Here is a 24583-nt window from a genome sequence, read left to right as displayed (position 1 = left end):
TTTCACCCCTAGAGTTGGGATCTGAGTGGATCAGCCCTTTGTTGGCCACCTGAATAAGAGTTTCTTGAGGTTTGGTATGTGAGATACCCCCAGGTATTTCACAGTATGCAGAAGGGGTCAAAGTCCCTGGTCCATTCACCAAATGGAAAAACGCTTAAACATACTCTTGTAGCTGGAAACCGTGGAGGATGCCCGTGCCATGGCAAGAACATCCCGACAGTCAGGAAGCATAGGGATACATCAAAATTCTAGCAATACAGGGGGCTAGTCTGTCAAATTGAGGGAGGCTGAATCATGATTTAGTGCTGGCTCGCCGGCCCTGGACAGAAAGTTGAAGAGTGGAGGCAGTTTGATGGGGCAAGCTGATGAGACTGAGGAGGTCTGGGAACCAGAACTGTCTTAGCCAAGCCGGGGCCAACAATATCAGCCTGCACTGCTGCTGTCTGAAAACATGGAGTACTTGAGGCATGAGAGGAATTGGGGGAAACGCAGACAGAAACATCGCGACCCAAGGGAACGTGATGGCGTCCCCAGATACCCTGCATGACGCAACCTACTGGCAAAAGCCACACACGTTTTGTTTCCCTCAATAACAAATATGGATGTCTGAAACTCTCCACCTCATGACAATGCTGTGACCTTGGCTTTGTAGAAGCTCCCACTCATGGCTGGATCGCAGTTCTCAGTTTAGGGAATCTGCCACCGCCTTGTGTATTCCTGGAAGGTGGGGTGGAATGAGGAGCATCTTGTGGGTTAGAGGCCATGTCCACAGGGACAGAGTATCCATCGGCAGAATGGTGAAACGGGTGCCACTCTATGGATGTGACAGTCATTACTGTGACCTAACAGCCCGGGAGTCGAAAGGGCGCTCCTTGGGGGAGATTGGAAGTGAAGCATACACCAGCATAGACTGTTCCGGAAGGGACTTATCAGAAGAACCTTGTCCTCCCAGGAGCCAGAGATTTGCTTCACCCGGACGCTGAGAAAATCTTAGAGAGGCCTCATCCAATGCCTTCAGTGCTTGACTTGGGGAATTCAGGACAACATCATCCCCGACAGGGATTTCCTGTTTTGGAGTGTTAGGAAAGATTTCTCTATTATCATATGGACTCTCAAATCGGTTTGCTTTGTTTTTGAAACTGTTCTTACTTTTTTGTGGCTGGGGGGCTAAAGCCTTCAGCTTCACTTCCCCCTACCTTTTGCTCATTTATTATGGGGCAACTGATCTGTCCTACTGAAAAACTGTTTCCCTTTTTTCCACCTTTTTGTCCTTTACGTTTTGTAACTTTTTAACATTGAACACATCTTACAATGCAGAACAATGGGGATACTGTTGCATCAACCTAGCCTTTTACACTTGGAATTGTTGGTTACTTTTATGTGCTTAAAGACAAGCTGGCGGAAGCAATTCTATTTTTTTACCATGTGTGTTACTTCTAGTGTGCACATTCATGTTTACCGCATTTAGCTACTAAACATGGCTAGTACCATAAAATGGCCACGCAATTTTCGCTTGTTCTTTTACTACACTGTAGTCTGACCTTCATGCCTTGTCAGGTCAGGAAATCCCCATATAAGTTATGCACTTGCCTGGGGAATGTGCAGTTTTCGTGAGCTAGTGATTAGTGTGTGCACGTGTGTGGTGGGGGCCCAGTAAGTGAGTGGGACTGTCTAGTCCCACTCCACATCTGTGGTGCCATGTCTGGGTGTGAGGAACCAGTGAAAACAATAGTTGTCCCTGATTGGACAACTACGGGCTGTTTGAATGGTGCAGATCCTTAACATTGGTGGGCTTGGCCTTGCTTCCAGGCTGGATTTTGGATAAAAAGAGGACTCCTGCAGCCATTTCTATCGATCAGCATTGGAGCCAAGAAACCTGTGTAGAACAGCCGCCGGCTGAAAATCCAAAGAAGCCCGGCAACCCTTCCTGCATCTGGCCCGGCGAAGTCCTGTTGGACTACCTAATCTCTGAAGGCCCTGTGTGACGCTTTAAGCCCTGGACTAGTAGGACCAACCAGTCTCAACGAGGTTCGAGATGCTCTGAACCTTCAAATGTGTCCCTGGAGATTGACCACTGTTTTGAGAGGAAGCGTGTTGGGAAAGATTTTCTTTTTGCAACTCGCTCTTCATAGTTTTCCTATGGAACCCCATTTTTATGGCTCCGTCTTAAATCCTGTCCTGACTTTTGGAAGAGCAGCAAAGCCTTCAGCTTCACTTCCCTTACGCTTCCTTGTTATGGGGAAACTGAGCAGTCCATCAGTACTGTAAAAGTTTGTTTGCCTTTGGAATTCTTGTATTTTATATTGCACAGAGCTTCTTGCAGTGCAATGGTGATACTTTTGTAACACCCTACCGTTTAACATTTGGGATTGCGTGTTGCTTTTATTTGTTCTAAAAGATAAGCTGGTGGCAAGTTACTTTTATCTCGTTTATACATATGTTTGGAACGCATATTCGTGTTTTCTGTGTATGGCTATTAAAAGTGACTAGTGCCTTAAAATTGCTGTGCCACCAGATTTTTGCTTGTTCTTTGGCCATATTGGAGTTTGGCCTGCTTCCTGCCTTCTGAGGTCACAAAAGTCCTTATAAGGTCATGCACTTTCCCAGAAAAGCCTTTGTGTGTGTGTGGTGGCCCAGGAGGAGGGCTGGGACTGTCTAGTTCCAGTCCACATCACTGGTGCTACTGGGGCGGATGTGAAATAAGTAGTTCACCCTCACTGGATAACTACTGGCTGTTTGAACGGTGCAGATACTTAATGGTAGGCTTGTGTTGGGGAGAATTCTCAGAAATGTGCTAATTCCCTCCACCTTAGAGAGCCCCAGCAACTTTACTGGATTTTGAAGACTTGATTTTTTTTTTACCTGCAGCGAGTTAAACCCTTTTTCCCCACTCATGTATTTTAATGTGATTTTTAACACTGTTTCTTTTGGTTGTGGAGTCTGAAAAACTCCATAGGCATCATCTTTTACATTGTGTCACACAGCAACTTCAGTGCAGTGGCACAGAGAAGTCTTTCAGGTTTCCCAAAGGTTTAAATACCTTCTCTGGGATAAACTACTGTTTCCCAGAGCAGTAAAGTGAAATTGACTTTACATTTGTAACTTTCTAGACCCAGCACACACTATCTACCAATAGGATGCTGGAGGGGTTACCTAGTATCCCCTTTGTCTAGCTTCTCATGTAACAATTTTATGTTACCCTTTCCTCACTGAATGGCTGATGGCAGTGGTTTCGTTTTAACTATCATGGTGTGCTTTTACAGCGGGCTGCGTTTGCAGCTGCAGTAATGCACCCAAGGGTGCAATTTTCATCAAAATGGCCCGGTCTTCTTTTTTCACCATTTCTTTGTGGAAAGGTCCTTCTTGAGATTTACTCTGCGCGCCAAACCAAGTTTGGTCCCATTGTTCGCTTTGCCTTTGGCGGGATTCACGAGTGAAGTCCGGCTCTGGCTCCAGGGTGTCTGGGAGGGGCAGGCAATGAGGGAGGTGCCCGAAACTCCCTGTGCTTAGTCTCCTAGGAGACCCAAATGTACTCTGTAGTGATTGGGCGGCTGACTGTCCGGCAATGACAGCCACACTGCTGGGTGACGGACAGCTGGGCTGGAATGAATGGGAGAGAACTGAATAAAAGGCGAGGCTTTTGGCTTGGAAGGTAGAGTCGACCACTGGACGAAGGAACCGAAGAAGAACTTGAAGAGGACGCCTGCTGCAACTCCTGGACCATTTGGTTTGCCCGGTGAAGCCCTGCTGCTGTGATGAAACTCCAAATTTGTATCGAGAGAGAAGCCCCTGCAAGGACGACTTCTACCCTTCAGTTGGTGGGACCAATCAACTCCAAAGTAAGCCACCTGGACATTCTCTCTGAGCTGGTTTTATTTCCACAGAGTTGCTGCTGGAAACCGAATAGCTAGGGAGATGAACACCAGATTGTGTGCATTGCTTTTAAGTTGGCCAAGACCTCCAGGAAGCAGGACTGACCGAGCCTGAGCTCCCTCAACAGAGTGCAGGACCCCAGAAGCAAGGAAAGTCCATCTCGACAGCCAGGAATAGCGGTGTTGCTATTTGCGGTAGTCGTGAGGAGCTGAAACACTGAAGTGCCACTTCTTGGAAAGATTGCCGATTGAGAGCGGTGACTGTCCCAGTGTAGTGCAGGACTCCCCTGAAGTGCTCCCTCTTGTCCCCATGACTGAGGCCCAGGAACAGAGAGATCTGCAGATCTGCTCAGGAACAAAAGTCATCTGCTGCACTTTTTCTTCAATAAAAACGGTACTGTAAAATCTGAAATGAGAACTTACCTCATTTTAGAGTTGCTTGCATCTTCTACCACTCACAAGTCTAAACAGCGTGTGGCTCTACATTTGATTCTTCTTTTCTTCAAAGACTTCAAAACATGTGCAAAGACTTGTCTACTTACCTACCAGAGGTGCTTCATCCTATATAAGATTTTTGCCCATTGACTTTGGCCTAGCCTACTATACTGAATGACCCTGCACAGGGGATCCTAAAGGTATTTGCCTATTTAATAATATTTGTCGTCTCTTGTTTGTTCTAATAATCTTTTCCTTTTACCAACTTCTAACAGCATTTTAAATGCAAACAGTAAGATATTAATGTGTCCAGCACCCTAGCTATTGAAGTCACCTGAGGGTGTAGGTTGTGTCTGTGGGCCATCCCAAAAGGGTCTTTACTGATTTAGAAACTAAGAGTGTATAGTATAGAAGTATATTTGTGTGTTGCTTTTTATGTTGCTCCCTTCTGAAGGTTTATTCTAAATGACTGATACATTAATAATTGTTTATTCAAGAAAACTTGTGTGTAAGTGTTTATTTGAATACTTGTCACTGTGAATCTCTAACTCCTACAGCTCACATTAACCCCTCTTGAGATAAGCCTGGCTGCCCAACATGCTACCAAACTCTGTAGCACAAGCTTATACCAAAGGTTGGGTTTCCTATTACCAGTAGTCAGTGTTGTTGTAGTGCACCCTAAGGGTACTGCATACAAACTTGGCCTAACAGCTTGCAATTGCTCCCAGCTCAGATTTTGGATAAGAAGAAGACTTCAGATCCACCTTGGAGCCAAGAATCCCTCGAAGAAGAGCAGCCCATTGACCTGAAGACAACTCCTGAAGAGGCCCAGTATCCCCTCGAGTGCCTGGCCCGGGGAAACCCTGCTCGCTCCTCTGCCCGATCTCCGTAGACCCAGCCCATGGACGAGTGGGATCAGCTAGCCTCATTGCCTTCATTTAGTTTATTTATTGATTGAACATTTGTATGGCGCCTATACAGCAGAAAGTGTTTCCAGGTGCCACAAGACTAAGAGGGAGAGGGGGGGAAGAGAGGAGGATACAACATTAACGGTCCTACTAGGCCGTGTGACATTCAGATCAAGCAAGTGCAGCACACAGCAAGTGCAGCACACAGCAAGTGCAGCACACAGCAAGTGCAGCACACAGCAAGTGCAGCACACAGCAAGTGCAGCACACAGCAAGTGCAGCACACAGCAAGTGCAGCACACAGCAAGTGCAGCACACAGCAAATGGGCTGGGTAAGAGGCCAATGGCTTATAGGCCAAGTGCACTGGGGGACGGGGTAAGCATCAACAAGGGTGAGGAGGGGTAGATTACGCTAAGTAATCTAGTGAAGGGAGGTGCCCAAAGGCAAGGGCTGGTAAGGAGTGGCTTGCCAGACTGTTCGGGGGGAGGGCCTTGCCCCTGTATGACTCAGAAGGAACCAGGCAGCCAGTTGCTGCGGTAGGGGGGAGTTAGCAAGGAAAGGGGAGGGGGATGGAGGAGGAGAATAGGAAAGTCTTGAGAAGCTTACCGAACTTGAGGAGATCTGGTTGAAGTCTGCGAGGGGCAGGGGAGGCCATTCCAGAGGGAGGCTACTGCTGAAGAAAGATCTACCCCCAGCCTCCCACTCCGTTTGGAGAAACGTCTGACCTGCAGAGAGTTTGAGCTAGAGGACCGAATGACACTAGCCGGGGGGGGAGGAGGGGGGGTGGTTTGGGGGGGTTATTTAGGGAGAGACAGTTGGATGTAGCATGGTCCCGGGCCCCAGAAAGCCTTGTGGATGATGCAGAGGGTCTTGAATGTCATCCTTGCAGCCACTGCGACCCAGTGGAGATATATTAGGGCTGGAGAGATGCAGTCCCTGGGCTTGAGGCCAAGGATAAGTCTTGCAGTCCGATTCTGGATTAGTTGAAGAGGGCGGAGGGAAGAGAGGCAGATTGAGGAAGAGGTTGTTGCAGTAGTCTAGCCTGGAGAGAACCAGAGCTCTAGAGACATTGAGTTTCTGGGGGAAGGTGAGGAAAGGGAGAATGCCTCCGAGGAGGTGAAGCTGAAAGTGGGCCTCCTTGGCAAGGTCAGCGATATGAGGAGAGAAGGAGAGAGAGGAGTCGAAGATGACACCCAGGTTTTTTGCCTCACAAGAGGGTGAGAAGTGGCTCAAGGAGGGCGACCAGAGAATAGAAGGGCAGGGGGTTGGGGGGATTGGTAGTTCCAGTGAGAAGGATCTCAGTCTTACTGACGTTAAGAAAGAGATCATTAGCAGCACACCCTGCCTTAACGGCAGTCAGACAATCGGGAATGAGAGAGGAAGGAAAGGAAGCGGAGCTGGGAAGCTTAAAGGAGAGCCGAGTGTCATCCGTATAACATGAAGTGAGAAGAGAAGGTGAAGATCAAGTGGGCAAGAGGGGCAAGGTAAAGGTTAAAAAGCCACAGCTAGAGGATAGAGCCCTGAGGGACGCCACAGGTAGAGATTGAGGAGAGCAAAGGGCTAATCTGAACCTGGGAAGGCCGATTCGAAAGGTAAGGCGTTCAGCCAAGCCAGTGCCCAGTCGGTGATGCCCAGAGTATCACAGAGTCGATTCAAGAGGGTGACATGATTGACATTGTCTAAGGTAGAGGACAGATCAAGGAGGATGAGAAGAGAAGGATTGTTGGAGTCTAGGTTTGAAAGCAAGTCTTCACATGTGCTCAGGAAAGCAGTTTCCGTGCCTCTGGCTGCTCTGAATGCAGACTGGTGGTCGTGGAGACAGCCAACAGATTCAACACTTCTCAAGAAACCAGCCCTTCAGAGCTTTCGTAAGTGTACCTGGACTGTCCTGTGGACTGCCTAGGTCTCTTGTGCGCTACCTCATCAGAATGGCTTTCATTCAGCGTCGTTCCGAGTCTGCAACGTTGGTGGTTGCCAGCTTGTGCCACAAGCTCCCTTCTCCTTGAATTCCAGATTCCTATTTTCAAGGGAACCTGTCCTGGAGTGGCTTTTGTGATTGCAACTGGAAGGACACCCGTTGTCACCTGCAAACAGTGATCGTTGGCAGAACCCGCCTTCCTCCATCCCGTGAAGTGTCTTAAGGATGCTGGCATTCTGCATTTCTTCATGGACGGGGATTGCATCTTGCAGTTACACCCGACCGGGAGAATCTTCGAACACCCAATTCCTGGGCACCATGCATCGGAAATAAGGGCAGAATATTGAGCCGCGAGCAAACAACCCCCCGCGATCCCCCACCCCCATCGATCCATCATGGTATCTGGGAAAATCAGTCACAAGCATCTCTGTGGCAGCTCCAGCCCCCTCCATCTTTCTGCCATAGGAATACATTGGGAACAAGTCCCTTGGTTTCCCTGTCTCCCCTTTGGTCGTTGAACCTGGGTCGGGTATCCTGCCACTGGGCTCGCCTTGCATCTGGAAGAAAGGAGAGTACTTGCCTATCCTTGGGTAACATGTTGTAAACTAAATCACCACCACAAGCCCATACCTGGGAGAAACAATATGCTGGCCCCTGTGATTTTTGGACACAAGCTAGGATAGTGTGACAGGAACCAATCTCATTACGGGGAAACTGAGTGGAGGGTCATCAGGTTCACCATCCCCAGGCAACATACCATCAAATTCATCAGTAGTATATGTGTGAGTAGACACCACCCTAGGAGGTGTCATCGTTCGATTCAACATCAGTCTGATTGGAAGGAAGGAAGTGGAAGAGTCAGCAGGGAGACATGCGAGGGGCTTCCAATTTGAGGCAGAGGAGCAGACCATTGGCCTGCAGGAAGATTCTGACTAAGAGGAAGAGCCGGAGTGGGCAGTCTATGTTGTAATTCAGAGACTAGAATCTGCAGAAACATAGACAAACTGCCCATGGAGAGGCCAAGAGGCAATGAGTGATCGGGAGGCAGCCCTGAGGGTGCAGGGTGTGCACTTCAGGGCAGCATGACAGAAGGGGGGGTGCATGCTGGAAGAGATGGTGTAACCTCCACATACTTGTCTGAAAACACACCTTCAAATTCTGTATCGATGACATGTTCTAATTTGTCCTATGGGTGGACAATAGGTGGTCTGGGAACAGCAGGAAGTCATATGGTGCCAGTGTAAAGAGTGGGTGTGTACGAGTAGGCCTCAGTAGGAATGAAAGCTCAATTACAAAATCTCTGGCCTGTAAAGCCCCTCTTGGAGTTGCAGACAAGGAGACATGCACCGTGGACTAGGTAGTCTTAGTGGTAGCAGCTGTATATGGAGGCTTCTTCACCATCAACTCTGTAGTCAACAAGGTCGTTATTGACGGGACCGTGGACCGAGTCGTAGGATGAATGGATGACTTGACCTGCTTATGAGCCGTCAATGAGAGTGTTGTCGAGAGCTTCTTAGCACAAGACGAGTGCAAGCCAGCAGGTGACGCAGACGGGTGCTCTTTGGACAAAGACTTTGCGGACAAGTTTGTCACTGATGTTGTCAAAGACTATATAGTTGACACACCTGTCAACATTGTGGCAGTCCCAGAGTGGGAGGTATGCCCTGTTTAACTATTTTCAATGGAAGAATCTTTGTGAGACCTCGACCACTCTGTCAGAACAGACTCCTAGAGCACAATCCCTCTTCAAGGCAGAAGCAGTACTTCCGACAGGCCGAATCAGAGGCCCCAGCAACTTTGTCCAACCAAACCATCATCCTCCTGTGAGAGCATGATTGGCAAATGGAACAGTTGTTGAATTTGTGGTCAAGCTAGAGGCAGTACAGTCTGTTACGCTCTCCTGGCCTCTGCGGGGGCGTTGGGGCACGGTTGGAGCCCTCCCTGCAGTTGACTCCCTCAGACCGCCTCTCTCCCCCAACAGCTGCCTCTTCGAGGGCGTGGAAGGCTGGACCTGTTCCGGCGAGAGGGTGAAACAATATGAGACTAGCATGGTGGAATCGTGGTTCCCTTCTGCCCTTTCGTGCCAGAATGTGGTGCGCAGAGGTTTACCCATGCAGGCTCACCTGATAGTATGTAAGGGCGAGCTCCCCGTCCTGCTTTCCTTCAGCAGGGGCGCTGCAGATGGCCCTAGTTACGCCACTGGTCCTGATTGCAGAGGTCCAGACCGGCTGCGACCGTTCCGCATGGAAGGTAAGTGTTCTTATGACTTCCGTATTGTCCGTGTCCTTGTAATGACACTTATTGTTCGTAAGGGTATGTTGTTCTTTCTCCCCCCTGTAGCAATGAAGATGACCCAAGAGCGTGTGATGGCAAACGGAAGCTGCTCCGGGAGTTTCCACCACTGGTAGCTAAGCAGGTGATTTATGAGACTGCACCAAGTTCATAAATGATGCCGCCTTAATGGGTTAAAGTCTGTGCTATCGCTCACCTTGTGTCTTTTACTCTCTTTGCAGGTGTGGTAGGTTGGCGATGGCTGGAGCCTAGTATCTGGCACCTGATGGTGGTTGGAGACGTAGATTCGCATGGAGGCAGCACCCAAAGAAGGTCCCAAGTCGATGGAATGCCTAAAAGGTAAGGTTGTTGGGTTGTATCTGTCGAGGACTGCGGCCGAGTCGGGAGCTGATGGCGAGGCTTCCCGCGACTAAGCGATCACAGGTAAGGCTTGCGCTGCAACTTCTGAGTGAAGGCAGATGGTTATGCTTCCGATGATGGTGTGATCTCAGATAAGGCACGCGCAGCGATTGTAGAGAGGAAGTGAGTGACAAGGCCTCCGGCGATGATGCTTTCCAGGTAAGATGGTCGAGGTGGCAGGAAGTGCGTGCGTTGAGTCAGGTAGGTGGCGAAGGGGTCCGGAGACTGGGAGCACACGTGCTGGATCAGGTAAGATTCTTCTGGTCGGCGGTGAGCGTTACGTTGCTGATAGCAAACTAACGTGAAGCGTCAGTGTTCGGGTGGGGCCGGCTTATATAGCCTGGGCACTCCCTGTAGGATCTGCCTTGTGGCCCCACCTGGCTGCTCCTTCCACCTTCTGCACGTGCCTTCTCAGTAATAGTCGGGCCCCGCCCGGCCTTGCTACACATGCCCCTGATATTCTTTGTGCTGAACACACTTTGAAATGAGCTTGGTGCCATAGGCGCCAAGACTGGGTCCATTGGGACCTTGTATGTAGTGGAGTACTAGGCTCTTACCTAGTGACCATGACACAGTCACTGTAAAGATCTTCAATATACATATTCTACAGGTGGAACAAGCCATGAAGAGGCTTTTGTTTCTGTAGTCTGCCATAGTGCCCACAGAAACAAAGGACCTCAACAACAGAAGCTGAAGCGGCACCCCCGGAAGAAGCGAGAAGCCGATAAACGTACCCACTGATGGGTGAAAGGAAACCCAGTACTTCTGAAAATACAGAAGTAGAGTAAGAAAATTAAGCAATATCAATCAAATTGTCAAAAGATTAAGAGATTCTTTTGAGGACTCGACTCTAAACCAGGCAGTAAAAACGTCTCAAGATGGCCTTCAGGGGTGGAACTAAGGGAGACCCATCAATTGGTTGTGGGGCAATATGACCCAAAATAACAAAAAGCACTAAAGTCACAGCAGTTGTAAAACGTAAATGGAAACTGCTTTATTGTTACTGAGGAATCACAGCCTGACGATGGGGAATATATTCGAACAGTGTGTGAATCTACAAAAGATCCAATACTGGAGAAACAATCATTTATTTTCAAACACACGCGATATACCATTTTGCTTGTCCTAGTACTCTGCATTGCACCATTCCTCCCACATCAAGTGACTAAAAATAAAAAAATAACTTAAAAACAATCTAGCCATTATACAATTGTATTTGTAAGAATTATGCACACAAAAAACAAATGCTCTGAAAATATTTCAGCAGATCTACCTGCACTAAAAACAAACATTTAAAACTGCTAACAAATAATTAGTCCAGTGATTGTATTCATGAACCACTCTCAGATTGGATAGCATTGTAAAACATTACCTGTCTGTGTTAACTACTGCCTCCACTTCAGGAATGTTTGCTCGAAGAGCAATAACACTTAGTTCATCAAGTTCATGGCTATTTAACAACAGATACTTGTTCCTAAAAAAATGATGGGAAAAGATGGGACGGCAACAACATTACTCAATATAAATGACAGCTTTCACAAGTCCCAATATACTTTACATTTAAAATCAAATACTCAGTATTGTAACGCAAACATGTTTCCCTTTTTTCCAAATAAACTTGAACAAATGGCATCCAAGATGGTCATTTATGAGGGAATACAAATGTGAAATCTCAACAAAAGGAACTGTACCATCTTTAAATCTACAAATAATATATGCGACGCATACACCAAAGGGATAAAATAATAAAATGGATTTCTAGGACACATTTATAATTATGTACATCAATCTGCACATGCTTCAGAAGGATAACGAAGGCAACAGCGAAGTTACATTTAGCCAATAGAATCAAAGGGACTTGTATATGATGCCAATTCCTTAGAATGCAAATTTAAGATGATCAACGTCATTAGTTGCCAAGTAGGTATGTTAAATATTTTATGATAAATTACACTTTACGCAATGTAGAGATTACTGTAATAGAATTCCATGTTTCGCTTTCGGAATTCTCAGAAGATATTGTTCCTCCAGATCAGAGGACTGAGCATTTCTCACAAAGCATAGCTGAATGGGTCATGCTTGGGCCTAGCACCCATCCTCACTTCACCCAGTCTCAGTTTACACATCTATAAGCTTCAAAACCTCAATCCAATGCTTTCTGCATGTCTTAACAGAGGATGCAGAAGTTGTCTGTGGAAAGGTGAACGGCTGTACAGAATTCACTATGGTGGGTAACCGTTACTTACATGTCTGCCCTGCCACACCTTCCCCCGGACTTCTGATAATGAAGCACACAGATGTAGTCTTAGGGTGTATGGTAGCAACACTAGCCAACAAGTCCAACTTTCAGCTCTACCTTTCCTCACCTTCCCCCGGAAGCTCAACATCTCCAGAGCCCTGGCTCTCTCTCGAGGATAGACTACAGCAACACCCTTTTCCTCAATCTGCCCCTTTCCTCCCTTTGCCCACTTCAACTAATCCAGAATAGGACCGTAAGCCTAATCCTTATCCTCAAGGCTAGGGACAGCATATCTCCAGCCCTAAAATCTTTCAAGTATCAAATTGAAAATCCTTTGCATCACCCACAAGGCTGTCTTAGTCTGGGGCCTGGGACCTGTCTACATCCAGTTTTCTCTCCCGAAATACGGCCCAGCCAGAATCCTTCGGTCTTCGGGCTCCAACTCTCTGTAGATCAAACGTTTCTTCAAGCAGAGAGTAGGAGGTATATCCTCTCCTCGGCTGGCTCCTCCCTCTGGAACCCCGCCACTCAGACTTGAGACGGATCTTCTAAAGTTTCAAAAACTTATCAAGCCTTTTCTTTTCTTCTCTTCTCTTCCTTCCCCCTACCGTGCTAACTCTGCCTCTGTCACTGGGACTGGGGCCTGATCCCTTCAGATTCACACGGAGGCCAGACCAACCCCTCCCAGTCCCCCAAGCATCCTTTGCCAGCACCCCAGGCTCCCTTTCCCAGACTAGCCCAACTTGGTCCTCCCTGTCCACCCTACTCATCCTCCCTTTCCCCCTTTTCTCCTGGCACTTACCACCTTGGCCCGTCCAGCACTTCCCCACCCCCATTCCCTGGGGACACCCCACTCCTGCACTTCTCCCTCTACCCCCTTTCCCCATTCACTTACAACCTTATGTTTATGTTTAATAATTTATAATGCGAACCACAATACCCAAAGCTTGGGGGCGCAGAAAACAACAAATCCAAACAGTTGTACAAATAACAAACGCACACCACGATATATGAAAAATGCAAAGGAGCAGTAAGAGCATCAGAATTAGATCACAATTGGAGGATCCTCTGAGAATGTATTTACACTTTCTTAAAAATGCAGGTAACGTACTAGACCCACAACCCACTAAGATGCAAACATTATTGGAGTGCGAGCACCACTCTTTTAGATCCAACCTACGAAGGATCTTCAGGTCAGATAATCTGACCACTCCCAGCCCAGTTCTCGGTCTTAGCCAGGCAAGGACCTTGTAGCGCAAGGCTTCTCTGGGCTCCGAACCATCAGTTTTGCAGATATCAATAATAACAAAATTTTTCTTGTCCATAACAAAATCATGCATACTCATGTCATCTATTTTAGGCTTTTGACCCTTTCTTGAGCTTAGATTCTGCGAAGATCCTACCTTGGATATGGTATTCGTCTGTAAAAGTTGTCTAGTCCCTTTTTGACCCAATTTCTGAGCGTATGCTGGGGTGGAATGTCAGTATTGGAGAGCTCAATCCTTTTGTTGGTAATCACAATAGGCCCACTGGGTGCCACAGGCTCCCTAATAGGGAGATCGTTTTTTATGGACTGCTCCAGCAACTCACTGTGCATGTTAACTTGACAGGCCTTGTCCCGTTTGAATGATTGGATCCCAGCAACAAGACTAAGGGGCTCATTAGTTTGTGAAGCAGTATTGACTCTTGATGAACGCAAATCTGCTACCCAAATGTTGAGTCCGCCAATTGTCCAAGGTCAAAAGGGCAGGTACATAAGAGTAACTCTTTTGCAATACTGGCCATTGAGCAAGAACTGATTTTTCTAGTTGAGTGGGGTTAGGTCTAGCCCCCTCTAGCGAGGCATCATTAGATGGCATAAAATAATCTGTATGTTTCTCAGACCCTTCCAGGGAAGAGAAAACATCAAAAATGGGGGTAGGCTTTAATGTGTCACTGTTGTCAACCCATGGAGTACTTCCCAGGGATTTAGGTGCAGTAGGCTTAGACATCGGAAGAGAATTATCCGATTCTTGAGTTGGGCATTTTAAGGAGGAAGCATCATACTCAATTTTATGCATTTGCCTCTCAGAGAGATCACTCTGCAGTCTCCGTCTCCTACGAGAGCTGCGAGTCAAGACCTCTGAAACATGATCTCCGATAGGCGAGCGAGAAGAGGCCACTAAACCTTCTGATCCTGCTTCCGCCAATCTTACAAAAAAGACTTCTCAAGCAGTGTGGGAATATTGAATTTATAATCCTGGTCTCTCGAGCGTAGACCATAGAGCCCTCCCTTTGTATTGACATTCATGTTATCAACCGTGAGCGGGGACCTTTAGGTAAGAAGAACAAGTTACTTTCTTACCTGGTAACGTTCTTTCGATGGGATGGTCCGACGACGTATTCCATATCTATGACATGTAATCACCACAGCTGTGCTGCTTCGGAAACTTTTTCGGCGTCTGCGTCCTGCGTCGATGACGTCGATGCGCCGCCGTCGAGGACCTCCTCCGACGTCCGACGTCATCCGATGTGATAAGTAGGACGCACGACGCCAGTAGCCTCAGTTGTAGTTTTTTCCCCCAGAACGTGTGACATTAGTCAACTGCCAGTCCGACACAAAGCCTTGCGGAACGTAAGCTGCAATCGCAACAGAAATTCTGCAGTGGGGAAGGCAGGGTGGGAGCGATATGGAATACGTCGTCGGACCATCCCATCGAAAGAACGTTACCAGGTAAGAAAGTAACTTGTTCTTCGAGGGGATTGGGTCCTCCGACGTATTCCATATCTATGACAGACTCCCAAAGCAGTACCAAATCAAGGAGGAGGGAAAGAATTTAGAAACAAAATTTAGAATAGCCAATCAAATAGCAGAGCAAAGGACCGCCTTGCCAAAGGCCAGATCCTGCCCTCTGATGGAATCGAGGGAATAATGCCGTACAAATGTATGTACTGAAGCCCAGGTGGCAGCATCACAGATGTTGCGAATAGGAACACCCCTCTGCAGGGCAGTAGATGCAGCCACGCCCCTGGTAGAATGGGCCCGCAAGCCAGCCGGTGGGTCCTTACCCGCCAAGCGGTAACACTCCGAGATGGCCAAAATAATCCAGCGTGACAAAGTCTGTTTCGTCACAGCTTGCCCCAAGCGCTTACCAGCGTAACCAATAAAGAGTTGATCGTCCACTCTGACCCGGGACATGCGAGAAACATAAAAGCTCAAAGCTCTCCTAGGATCAAGCCTATGGAGCCTCTCCTCTTCCTTACCAGGATGCGGAGGAGGATAGAATGCCGGAAGAACAATCTTCTGGGCCAAATGAAATCCCGTCACTACCTTTGGAAGAAAAGAAGGACGAACTCGAAGGACAACCCTGTCCTTGTGAAATACAGTGAAGGGCGGCTTAACAGAAAGTGCCTGTAACTCACTCACTCACTCTGCGAGCGGAAGTAACCGCAACTAAAAACGCAGTTTTCAAAGTCAACAGCCTCAAAGGGCAAGAATGTAAAGGCTCAAACGGAGCACCCATAAGAAACCTAAGAACAAGGTTTAAATCCCAACCGGGCACCAGGAAAGGCGACGGAGGGAACACATTAGTGAGCCCTTTCAGAAACTGTGAAATTAAAGGGATATTAAAGTAAGAACATTCTTCAGATGAGCGCTTAAAGATGGACAGCGCCGCCAGGTAACCTTTAATGGTACCCACTTGCAAGCCCCTGTGGGCCAAAGAAAGCAAAAAGGACAGAACCATGGGGATGTCACATGCAAAAGGATCCACATTCTGAACTCTGCACCAGTCGCAGAACTTACGCCAACGGCAACGGTACAGAGACTTAGTTGCGGGCCTTCGGGCCGAAAGCAACACCTCCATCACGTCTTCAGGGAGGTCCCAATCCTTATACCTCAACCTTTCAGAAGCCAAGCGTGAAGGTTGAGGGATCCGACCTCTGGATGGAGAACCTGACCCCCCTCCCGTGAGAGCAGATCGTCTCGGTAGGGAAGACGACGTGGAGGGCAGATGGACAAGTCGAGAAGGTCCGGGTACCACGTCCTCCGAGCCCACGCCGGAGCAATGAGGATCATCCGGGAACCGAACTTCCGCAACCTCCGCAGCACTTGCGGGATGACGGGGACTGGAGGAAACGCGTACAGCAGCGGGAATGACCACTCCACCACAAACGCGTCGCCTAAGGCTCCTTTCGGAGGAAATTCCCGCGAGCAAAACCTCTCGCACTTCCGGTTGACACTGGAGGCGAAGAGATCCACTTGAGGGGTCCCCCAAAGGGCGAAGATCTCCAGGAGAATCTCCTGAGCCAACTCCCACTCGTGAGAGATCGCGCTCTGCCTGCTCAGAGCGTCCGCCGTCACGTTTTCGTCTCCGGCCAGATGAACTGCCGAGATCGAAACTCCCTGCCGGATGGCCCAGAACTCGAGCTGCATCGCCTCCCTGCACAGAGGAAGTGACCCTGCCCCCCCCTTTTTGTTGAGGTAGTGCATGGCCACAGTGTTGTCCGTCATGATCAGGACAGCCTTTCCTCGCACAGTCGGCAGAAAAGCCTTCAGGGCTAGCCTGACGGCCCTCAGCTCCAACAGATTGATATGGAGTCTGGACTCCGACGGAGACCAACGACCGCTGACTGTCAGCCCGTTGGCATGAGCTCCCTATCCCGTGAGGGATGCATCCGTCACGATCGTCACCTCCGGCCAGGGTAGCCAAAATGGAGCCCCCTTCATCAAGTAGCCTTCGACGGCCCACCACAGAAGGTCCCGGGCGACCGAGGGCGGCACCTGAACCGGGTCCGACATCCTGCCGGAGGACTGCGACCATTGCGTCTTGAGTGCCCACTGCAAAGATCTCATCCGCAGGCGAGCCTCTGGCACCAGAAGAATGCAGGATGCCATGAGGCCGAGCAACCTCAAGAACTCGAACGCCGGGAGCGTCTGGGCATGCTGAAACTTGTGCACCATCTGCTGAATGTGAAGAGCCCTCACCTGGGGAGGAAAACACTGCCCCAGGGAAGTGTCGAGCACTGCTCCGATGTACTGGAGCCTCTGTGTTGGCGTCAAATGGGACTTCTTCAAATTGAGGGAGAAGCCCAGCCTGTGAAGGGAGTGGCAGGCGACGGACAGATGATCCAGGACTTGCTCGGGAGAGCTCCCCCTGATCAACCAATCGTCCAGGTAGGGGTAGACGTGAATCCCCCCTTGCCTGAGATGCGCTGCCACCACCACCATGAGCTTGGTGAAAACCCTCGGGGCGGAGGTCAAACCGAACGGCAGGACCCGAAACTGAAAGTGCGAGTCGCCAACCGCGAACCTCAGGTACTTCTTGTGCTTGGGATGGATCGGCACATGGAAGTAAGCATCCTTGAGGTCGAGTGACACCAACCAGTCCTGAAGCTGAAGGGCCTGGAGGACTTGAGAGAGAGTAACCATCTTGAACTTGTCCTTCCTGAGGAGTTTGTTCAAACCGCGCAAGTCCATGATGGGTCTCAATCCCCCGTCTTTCTTCGAAATCAAAAAATAAGGGGAATACCATCCCTTGTTCCTCTCCGCTACAGGCACCAGTTCTATGGCGCCTTTCTCCAGCAGGGCTTGAATTTCCTGCGCAAGGAGCGGATCCGGACACTTCAAAGAGAGGTTCCCCGGTGGATTGTCGCGAGGCCTGTGCCGAAAGGGAAGACAGTAGCCGTGGGTTATGATCTCCAGAACCCACACATCTGAAGTAATGGCACGCCACTCTACAAGATGCTGCGCCAGCCTTCCCCCAACCGGCGAACCATGGTACATGGCCTCAGGACTGAGTAGGAGCGGCTGCGGCGTTACCTGAGGGCAAAGAGGCAACTGCCCGAGCGGCCTTGGCACCACGGGTACCTTGTCGTCCACCTCTGGTACCCCTGCGTTGGCCCCTTTGACTGCCAGCTCCTCTCGCTTTACCAAAGGACGAGTAATAGCGAAAGGAGCCACCCCTCCACTGCTGTCCCCTAGGACGAAAAAGCGGAGGTTGGCGAACTGCAGCGCCCAACGACTTCGCTGCAGCTTTTGAGGTCTGCAACCTCTCAAGGCTCTCGTCAGCCTTGCTGCCAAAAAGATGTTCACCATCAAAGGGCATGTTGAGGAGCCGGGACTGCACATCAGGAGCAAACCCCGACTTCCGCAACCACGCAAACCTGCGTATCACGGTGCTCACCGCCATGGACCTACTGACGCATTCAGCTAAGTCCAAACCCGACTGAACGGACTCACACATGGCATCCTTACCATCCTGGACCATAGCAAGGAAACCAACCCGTTCGTCCCCTTCGGGAATATGTTCAGCCGCTAACGCAACACAGTTCCACAGAGTGTGCGTGAAACGCGACAAGGCACAAACGGAGTTGGCCGCCTGAAGCGCCATACCACCAGAAGAAAACACCTTCTTCGCCCAGCCATCAAAACGTTTGTCGTCCCTATCAGGAGGGATGGTAGGGTACGACGCCTGCTTTGCCGGGGCCGTGGCCGCCTGCACCACCAAACTTTCCGGAGTGGGGTGCCTGGTCAAGTAGCAGGGGTCGCCACTGGCTGGACGGTATTTTCGCGACAAGGATCTGCCCACCGCCGGGAGACTCTCCGGAGCAGTCCAAGCCGCCGCCACCCTACGCTGTAAAGCCATATGGAACGGCAGTACCGGGTCAGTTGGGGGACCAACATCAAGGATGTCCGTCAGATCATCCTGCACAAACTCCCCCGGGGGAGCAGACCATCCCAGATACTCAGACACCCTAGCCATAAGGCGCCGGTATGAGGAATCGGCATGGGAGCCAGGCTCAGGCCGACCAAATTCCACCTCCGGAGAGGTGTCCAGTCCACTGGCATCATGCAGCGACTGCCTCAAATCGTCAAATTGACTATGGCCCGAGACAATGTCATCCGGCACCTGACTAGGAACCAGGCCATCCGAATCCTCATCCGCCTCTGAAATATAATCCAAGTGGTGGAAAGGCACCCGAGAGTGCCTGCTCTTAACCAGAGCCTTCCTAGGGGGAACACCCGAGACACGGGGCACCTCCGACACGAAAGGCGTCGATGGCGTCGAGCGAATCGGCGCCGACGTCGAGAAAACCGGCAACGGCGCCGAGAGGATCGGCGTCGACGTCGAGGAAATCGGCGTCGACGTCAGATGCAGCGCCTCCAGTATCGGCGGCGTCGACACAGCCCTCGAAGCCGGAGCCCCGAGCGTGTCCCTCGACGACCTGACCGTCGACGGCTTCGACGACTTCCTCGGAGCCGGAGCCTCGAGAAAGCCTGTCGACGCCCTCGACGCCTCAGACGTCGATGTCTTTCCTCGAAGACATCACAGGTGCACACGGTCTCGATCGCGTCGAGGACCGGGACCTGGAACGGGTACGGCGAGAACGAGCCCCCTTGTCCGAACGGGACCTCTCCCGTGACTCGCACCGACCACTCTTGCGAGCGGTGGCTCTCGACCTCTCACGGCCGACCCCACTCGGGGGCGCGGACGGTTGAGTACCCTGCGACTCAAGAATCGCCAACATCTTCTTCCCGAAGGAAGCCCATTCCTCCGGCGTCGCACAGCTGGTGGGGTAACCGACGTGCCGGGCAGAGTCCTCTGAAGAGGGCCCGGAAGGCGACCGATGTCGGCGCTTCCGAGAATGCCTCGAAGAGGCTGAGGAGTGGCGAGACCGACTCCTAGAAGAAGACCGACGAGACTTCCGACGATGACGCGGAGAGTCACCCCTCGAATCATCCGTCGAAAGCCCCGCCGACTTCGACTTCCGGGGCTTGGACACCCGACCTACCGACAATTTCTTCTTACGTTCGCGTAAGGCCTTGGACGTGAGCGACAGGCAGTCGACACAGTCATCCGTGTCGTGGGCCTCCCCGAGGCACCAGAGGCAGGCATCGTGCGAGTCAGTCACCGACATCTTGGACCCACACTCCCCGCACTTCTTGAAGCCCGGACGCGGGGTTGAAGACGAAGTGGAAGACATCGTCGAAGGAATATTCACAAACGAACAGGTTCGAAGAACCAGAAAGAACAGAACTCCAATGAGTCGAGGCTAGAACCGAGAAACACGAAGCAACACGTTCGCGGAAAAAACGGAACTGAGGCTACTGGCGTCGTGCGTCCTACTTATCACATCGGATGACGTCGGACGTCGGAGGAGGTCCTCGACGGCGGCGCATCGACGTCATCGACGCAGGACGCAGAAAAAATTTCCGAAGCAGCACAGCTGTGGTGATTACATGTCATAGATATGGAATACGTCGGAGGACCCAATCCCCTCGAAATGATCACTGAAAAGAGACAGCAGTGTGATAGCAACTACTGGGCATGTAAGCAATGCCTTTCTACCGGGCTATGACTACAATGTTCGCAGGAAGGAATGGACTCTTAGCGCATCAATAGACGGTCTGCCGAGGTACCGAGCCTCTCCGGTACTCGCTGCCCCAAAAATTAGTAGGCGACTGAAGAGCCCTTGTGGCAAGGAGAATCCGGCATCACCCTCACCATCCAAGCGCTGAAAACCATGGGAAGCGTGGACACCGTGAACCCCCCGCAAGGAGCTGCGAGAGTCTGCAGCCGATACACCTTGTAAAGACCTTGTCAAGCACTTGCACGTTAGGATTGTCCGAAGGTCAAAAATATGTTTTTTTTTGTTCTTACTTTCGTGACTCCCATTGTCCGCCTCGTCCCCATCTTGTCTTGTGGCACCTGGAAACATGTGTGTATAGGCGCCATACAAATGTCGATTCAATACATAAATATATACAGGCAAAACGGTTCAGTTGGCCAAAACAATCATCAGATGTGGATCTCGCATCCAAGGAGTAATGCTTTCAGATATCATTTGGTGTAGCTCAAACGCACAGGGATAAAAAAAAAAAAAAAAAAAAAAAAAAAAAAAAAAACGACATCTTGCGGTATATATATACACAGAAAAACCTATGCAAAATAATACAATTATAAGAGAAGACAGTCACATCAATACAAAATTAATTCATACAGAGTTAATAACTGATCACTTTTGTTAATAAACCAATATAAAATGGAGCACCAGTAAAAGGAAAAAAAACACAAGATCCTACAGCAAAGGAAATTGCATGACATCAGAGAAATCCATCAATAACAAATTTTAAAAAAACAATGGCTCGATGGTACAGCTTAAAAAGGAAGAAACACAATAATGCCCTATGTCATCTCTCAACTTCCACTCCGTTAATGAGAACCTATTGTGCATACAGTCAAGTTTTTTAAATGTGAAGAAATTTCAACTGCACAAGCCCACTTACTGCAGATAAAAATCTTACAAATTCAATCTTAAGTCCATTTGATGACCTGTAACATTTCCCACCAAACAACGTCCACAAAGACTCTCCCTGGATCTGGAACAAATTTTGCAAAGCTTTCAACCCTCTGAGTACTAATGAGGCACATTCTAACAGAAGGTGTTTAAGAGTTTCTTTTGCTATCTCATCTTTGCAGAATCTACACAAGAATGGTCCTGCCTCTCTCCCGCTCTAACTTCCATTATCTCACCAGTCAAGATGTTAAAGTGAAATCTCATATATGCATTTCTTCACAGTAAATTTGGAAAACGTACAAAGTATGATTCTGGGCTGCCTAAACTCTTAAAGTGAGACACCAACTGACAATATAGTTTTGTCTTGAGTACTAATTCCATGGTCTTTGCCCAACTAAATATTGCACAAGTTGCTTTGCTTTACATACATGGGATTCTGTTCAAGACCAGCCCTATTTTGACCAATTTCCGCTAAGATATTATTACAATTTTTACTCAAATGAGAGATAAATCCCACCTACGGACAGCCACTTCTCACATTGGTACCCAATTTTGTATACATAGTGTTTGCAATTTCTAGTGAGAGTTTCCAATATAGAGACATACTTTTCCAGTCCAGCACAGTGGCAAGAGATTGAAGGCCAAGCTCGTATCTTGAGGCGGCTAGTGGAACACACTTTGGAAGGCATACCAAAATTGCTCTCCATATTTTTGGCTCCACTTTATTCATATCAACCTGCACACTTGCAGGTAATTCCAGTCCGTAGCAGAGTTTAGGGACCACCTTTAACTTATAGAAACATATTAGTGGAGATAAAGAGTATCTGCAGTAGTTCCCTGCTACTTTCCGCATCTGTGATGTAAGATGGCTGGCCTTCTCCAGAATATAGTACAGATAGCAGCGTTTCCTGGGATTCTCAAAAATCGGGAAGCCCAGGTATCACATTGATGATCGAATTTCTAATGTAATCTTATTCAAAAACCAGTTATATAACATTTTTTTTTTTAACAATGTGACAAACACGAGCACTGATTTTTTTTTTCCTCATTTATCGCAAGGCCTATCGAAGACATAATTGGAGAAAGTCGTGGAGATGTTGGTGAAATAAAATCTTCGGTGAAATAAAAGCAGCATCTTCCAAGTTTAGACCGACGTCTGAAACAAAGGTTGAATAAAGTGGGAGCAAATATGCAACCCTGACGTAAGTCGTTAAATGTTTCAACTGGACAGGATAGGAGGCCTTCTCTATTATGGCAAACTTGTATTTTTCAACCTTCATGCAAATCAATCAAGATGGTCAGAATATCGGCTGGGAAGCCCCACGTTGATAATTATTTCCATAGCAGTGAGCGATTAACCAAGTCGCACGCTAGAGAGAGGTCCATGGCTGCAATATATAGCTGGCTGACATTTTTGGACCATCCTTTCTCCTGCATTAGGGAGACAATTAGTCTTCCCAATATCGTTACAACTGATTTACAAAAACCAAATTGTTTAGTCGATAATATTGAGTTCCGCCCCACCCATTCATTAAGTTTCTCCAAAACACGACCCGCAAAGATTTTAGAATCTGCATCTAATAATGCAATAGGCCGATAGTTTAGTGGCAGGGACACATCATCCTTTTAGAGATGGGAACTATATGAGACAGATGCCATGTTGATGGAATACATTTGGTCTTTAGAATATCTGAAAATAACATAGCCAGGGCTTTCGCCCAAATCTCCAAATTAGCTGTCAGTGTTGTATTGGCTAGGTGATTAGGCTAGGTGATTAGGGCTTGCAGCTCTCGATAGAATAGATTTTAAAATTAGTCTTGTGATATTAAGTATTGTAAAGTCACACTTGCACTCATGGCTCAGGACAGAGTCAAACATCGGATGTCATGTTTTTTTTAATGCATAGAGGTTAGCAAAGGTTGCTGCCCAAATGTCCTTTGCTATAGAGTTAGATTGTTCTCTAGTTTTAGGGGATTCTATATGGTTAATCAGTTGCCAAAAATGCTGTGAAGAGCCCTCCTCCAGGGTTGATAACATTGCTTCATTATCAGCCTGCAGGATATTGGCCTTATGTCGCTTTAACCCATTTTTTTAGTCTTTGTTTTTGAATGGCTAGTCTTTTTTGAGCAACTGGCAAATTACTCTTTAACAGTCTTCTAATCATTCTTCTGGCTTTTATGATGTTTGACACTAACGTCATAGACATGTTTATGTGGAGCTCTCAAGAACTCTGTTTTGAGGTTTAATCGTTTTTGATATCAGATCCTCAAGGAAGGATGAGAAATGGGTATCAGTAGAGGTTCCTTCTAGATTCTATCGTATTCTGATGAAAATTTGATACAAAAATCTTATTTACCTTTTGTATGTTATCGTTATGCCAAATGATGCGTGTCTTTGCCACATTTAACTCAAGATTTCTTGGTTGGTTATAAGAGCGAGAAAGAGGTCATATTAATAGTTAGAGACACTTCGGGGATACAGTGCTCACTCATATTGGTGGGCTTAATATTAAAGGAGTGACTATTTTGAAAAAGAAACAAACATGAAAATATAGTCAATGATTGAGACATGACTACCATTAGACCACATATTGGGGTCCAAGTGAGCCCAATGTGGAATTCATAGCGAGGAGACCCCCATCTTGAGGTATATAACACAGGGGTTAAACTCAAAAGTGTTACTAAATATAACATAGCAGCTACACTAAAAGACAGCTAGGTATAAATGGGGGCAAGTTTATAGATTCCGTTAGTGGCCATACTCGAAATGCAGATAAATATACGAGTGCATAAACTCAAAAATGCAGCTAAATACCATTGGATGCCAGCAAAGCTTTTGATAAAGTGGAATGGAACTGTATGCGACGCACGCTGGGAGCTTTCCAGTTTGGCTCCACATTCCACAGGATGCTGCTAGCTAACTATAAGACCTTGAAAACGTCACTGAGAATAAACCAAAAATGCTCGCCTGATCTCTGTCGTGTGGAACGAGACAGGGCTCCCCGCTCTCCCCATTGATCTTCGCCCTAGTCATGGAACCATTCACTTGAAGGATTCGCTTGAATGACAGGGTGGCGGGGATGGACGTTGATGGCTGTGATGCTGGAAATACATCGGGGGGACAGGGCCTCCGTATCCTTGTCCTTTACTGCCTTTCTATTGTGTGTTCTGTCATATTTTCTGCGCAGGAGTTCATGTGGGACTCCTGGCGGTGCAGCTCTCTTTTGGTTTGGTGAACAGA

The 24583-nt window shown here is 48.4% G+C and overlaps 1 protein-coding gene across 1 annotated transcript in view; it reads right to left on the bottom strand.

Annotated features, from left to right (window-relative positions):
• Nucleotides 1-24583, bottom strand: part of TRPC4AP (transient receptor potential cation channel subfamily C member 4 associated protein) — a 1405828-nt gene that overhangs the window by 569212 nt on the left and 812033 nt on the right. The window contains exon 12 of the mRNA XM_069652258.1: nucleotides 11198-11299. Within this exon, the coding sequence (XP_069508359.1) occupies nucleotides 11198-11299 (102 nt within the window). The remainder of the gene's footprint in view (nucleotides 1-11197; nucleotides 11300-24583) is intronic.

This window comes from Ambystoma mexicanum, chromosome 3p (assembly GCF_040938575.1).
Source record: "Ambystoma mexicanum isolate Mex_15411 chromosome 3p, UKY_AmexF1_1, whole genome shotgun sequence".
NCBI lineage: Eukaryota > Metazoa > Chordata > Amphibia > Caudata > Ambystomatidae > Ambystoma > Ambystoma mexicanum.
The sequence above is the reverse complement of the archived record's forward strand: the minus strand, read 5'-3'. Positions and strand labels throughout refer to the sequence as shown.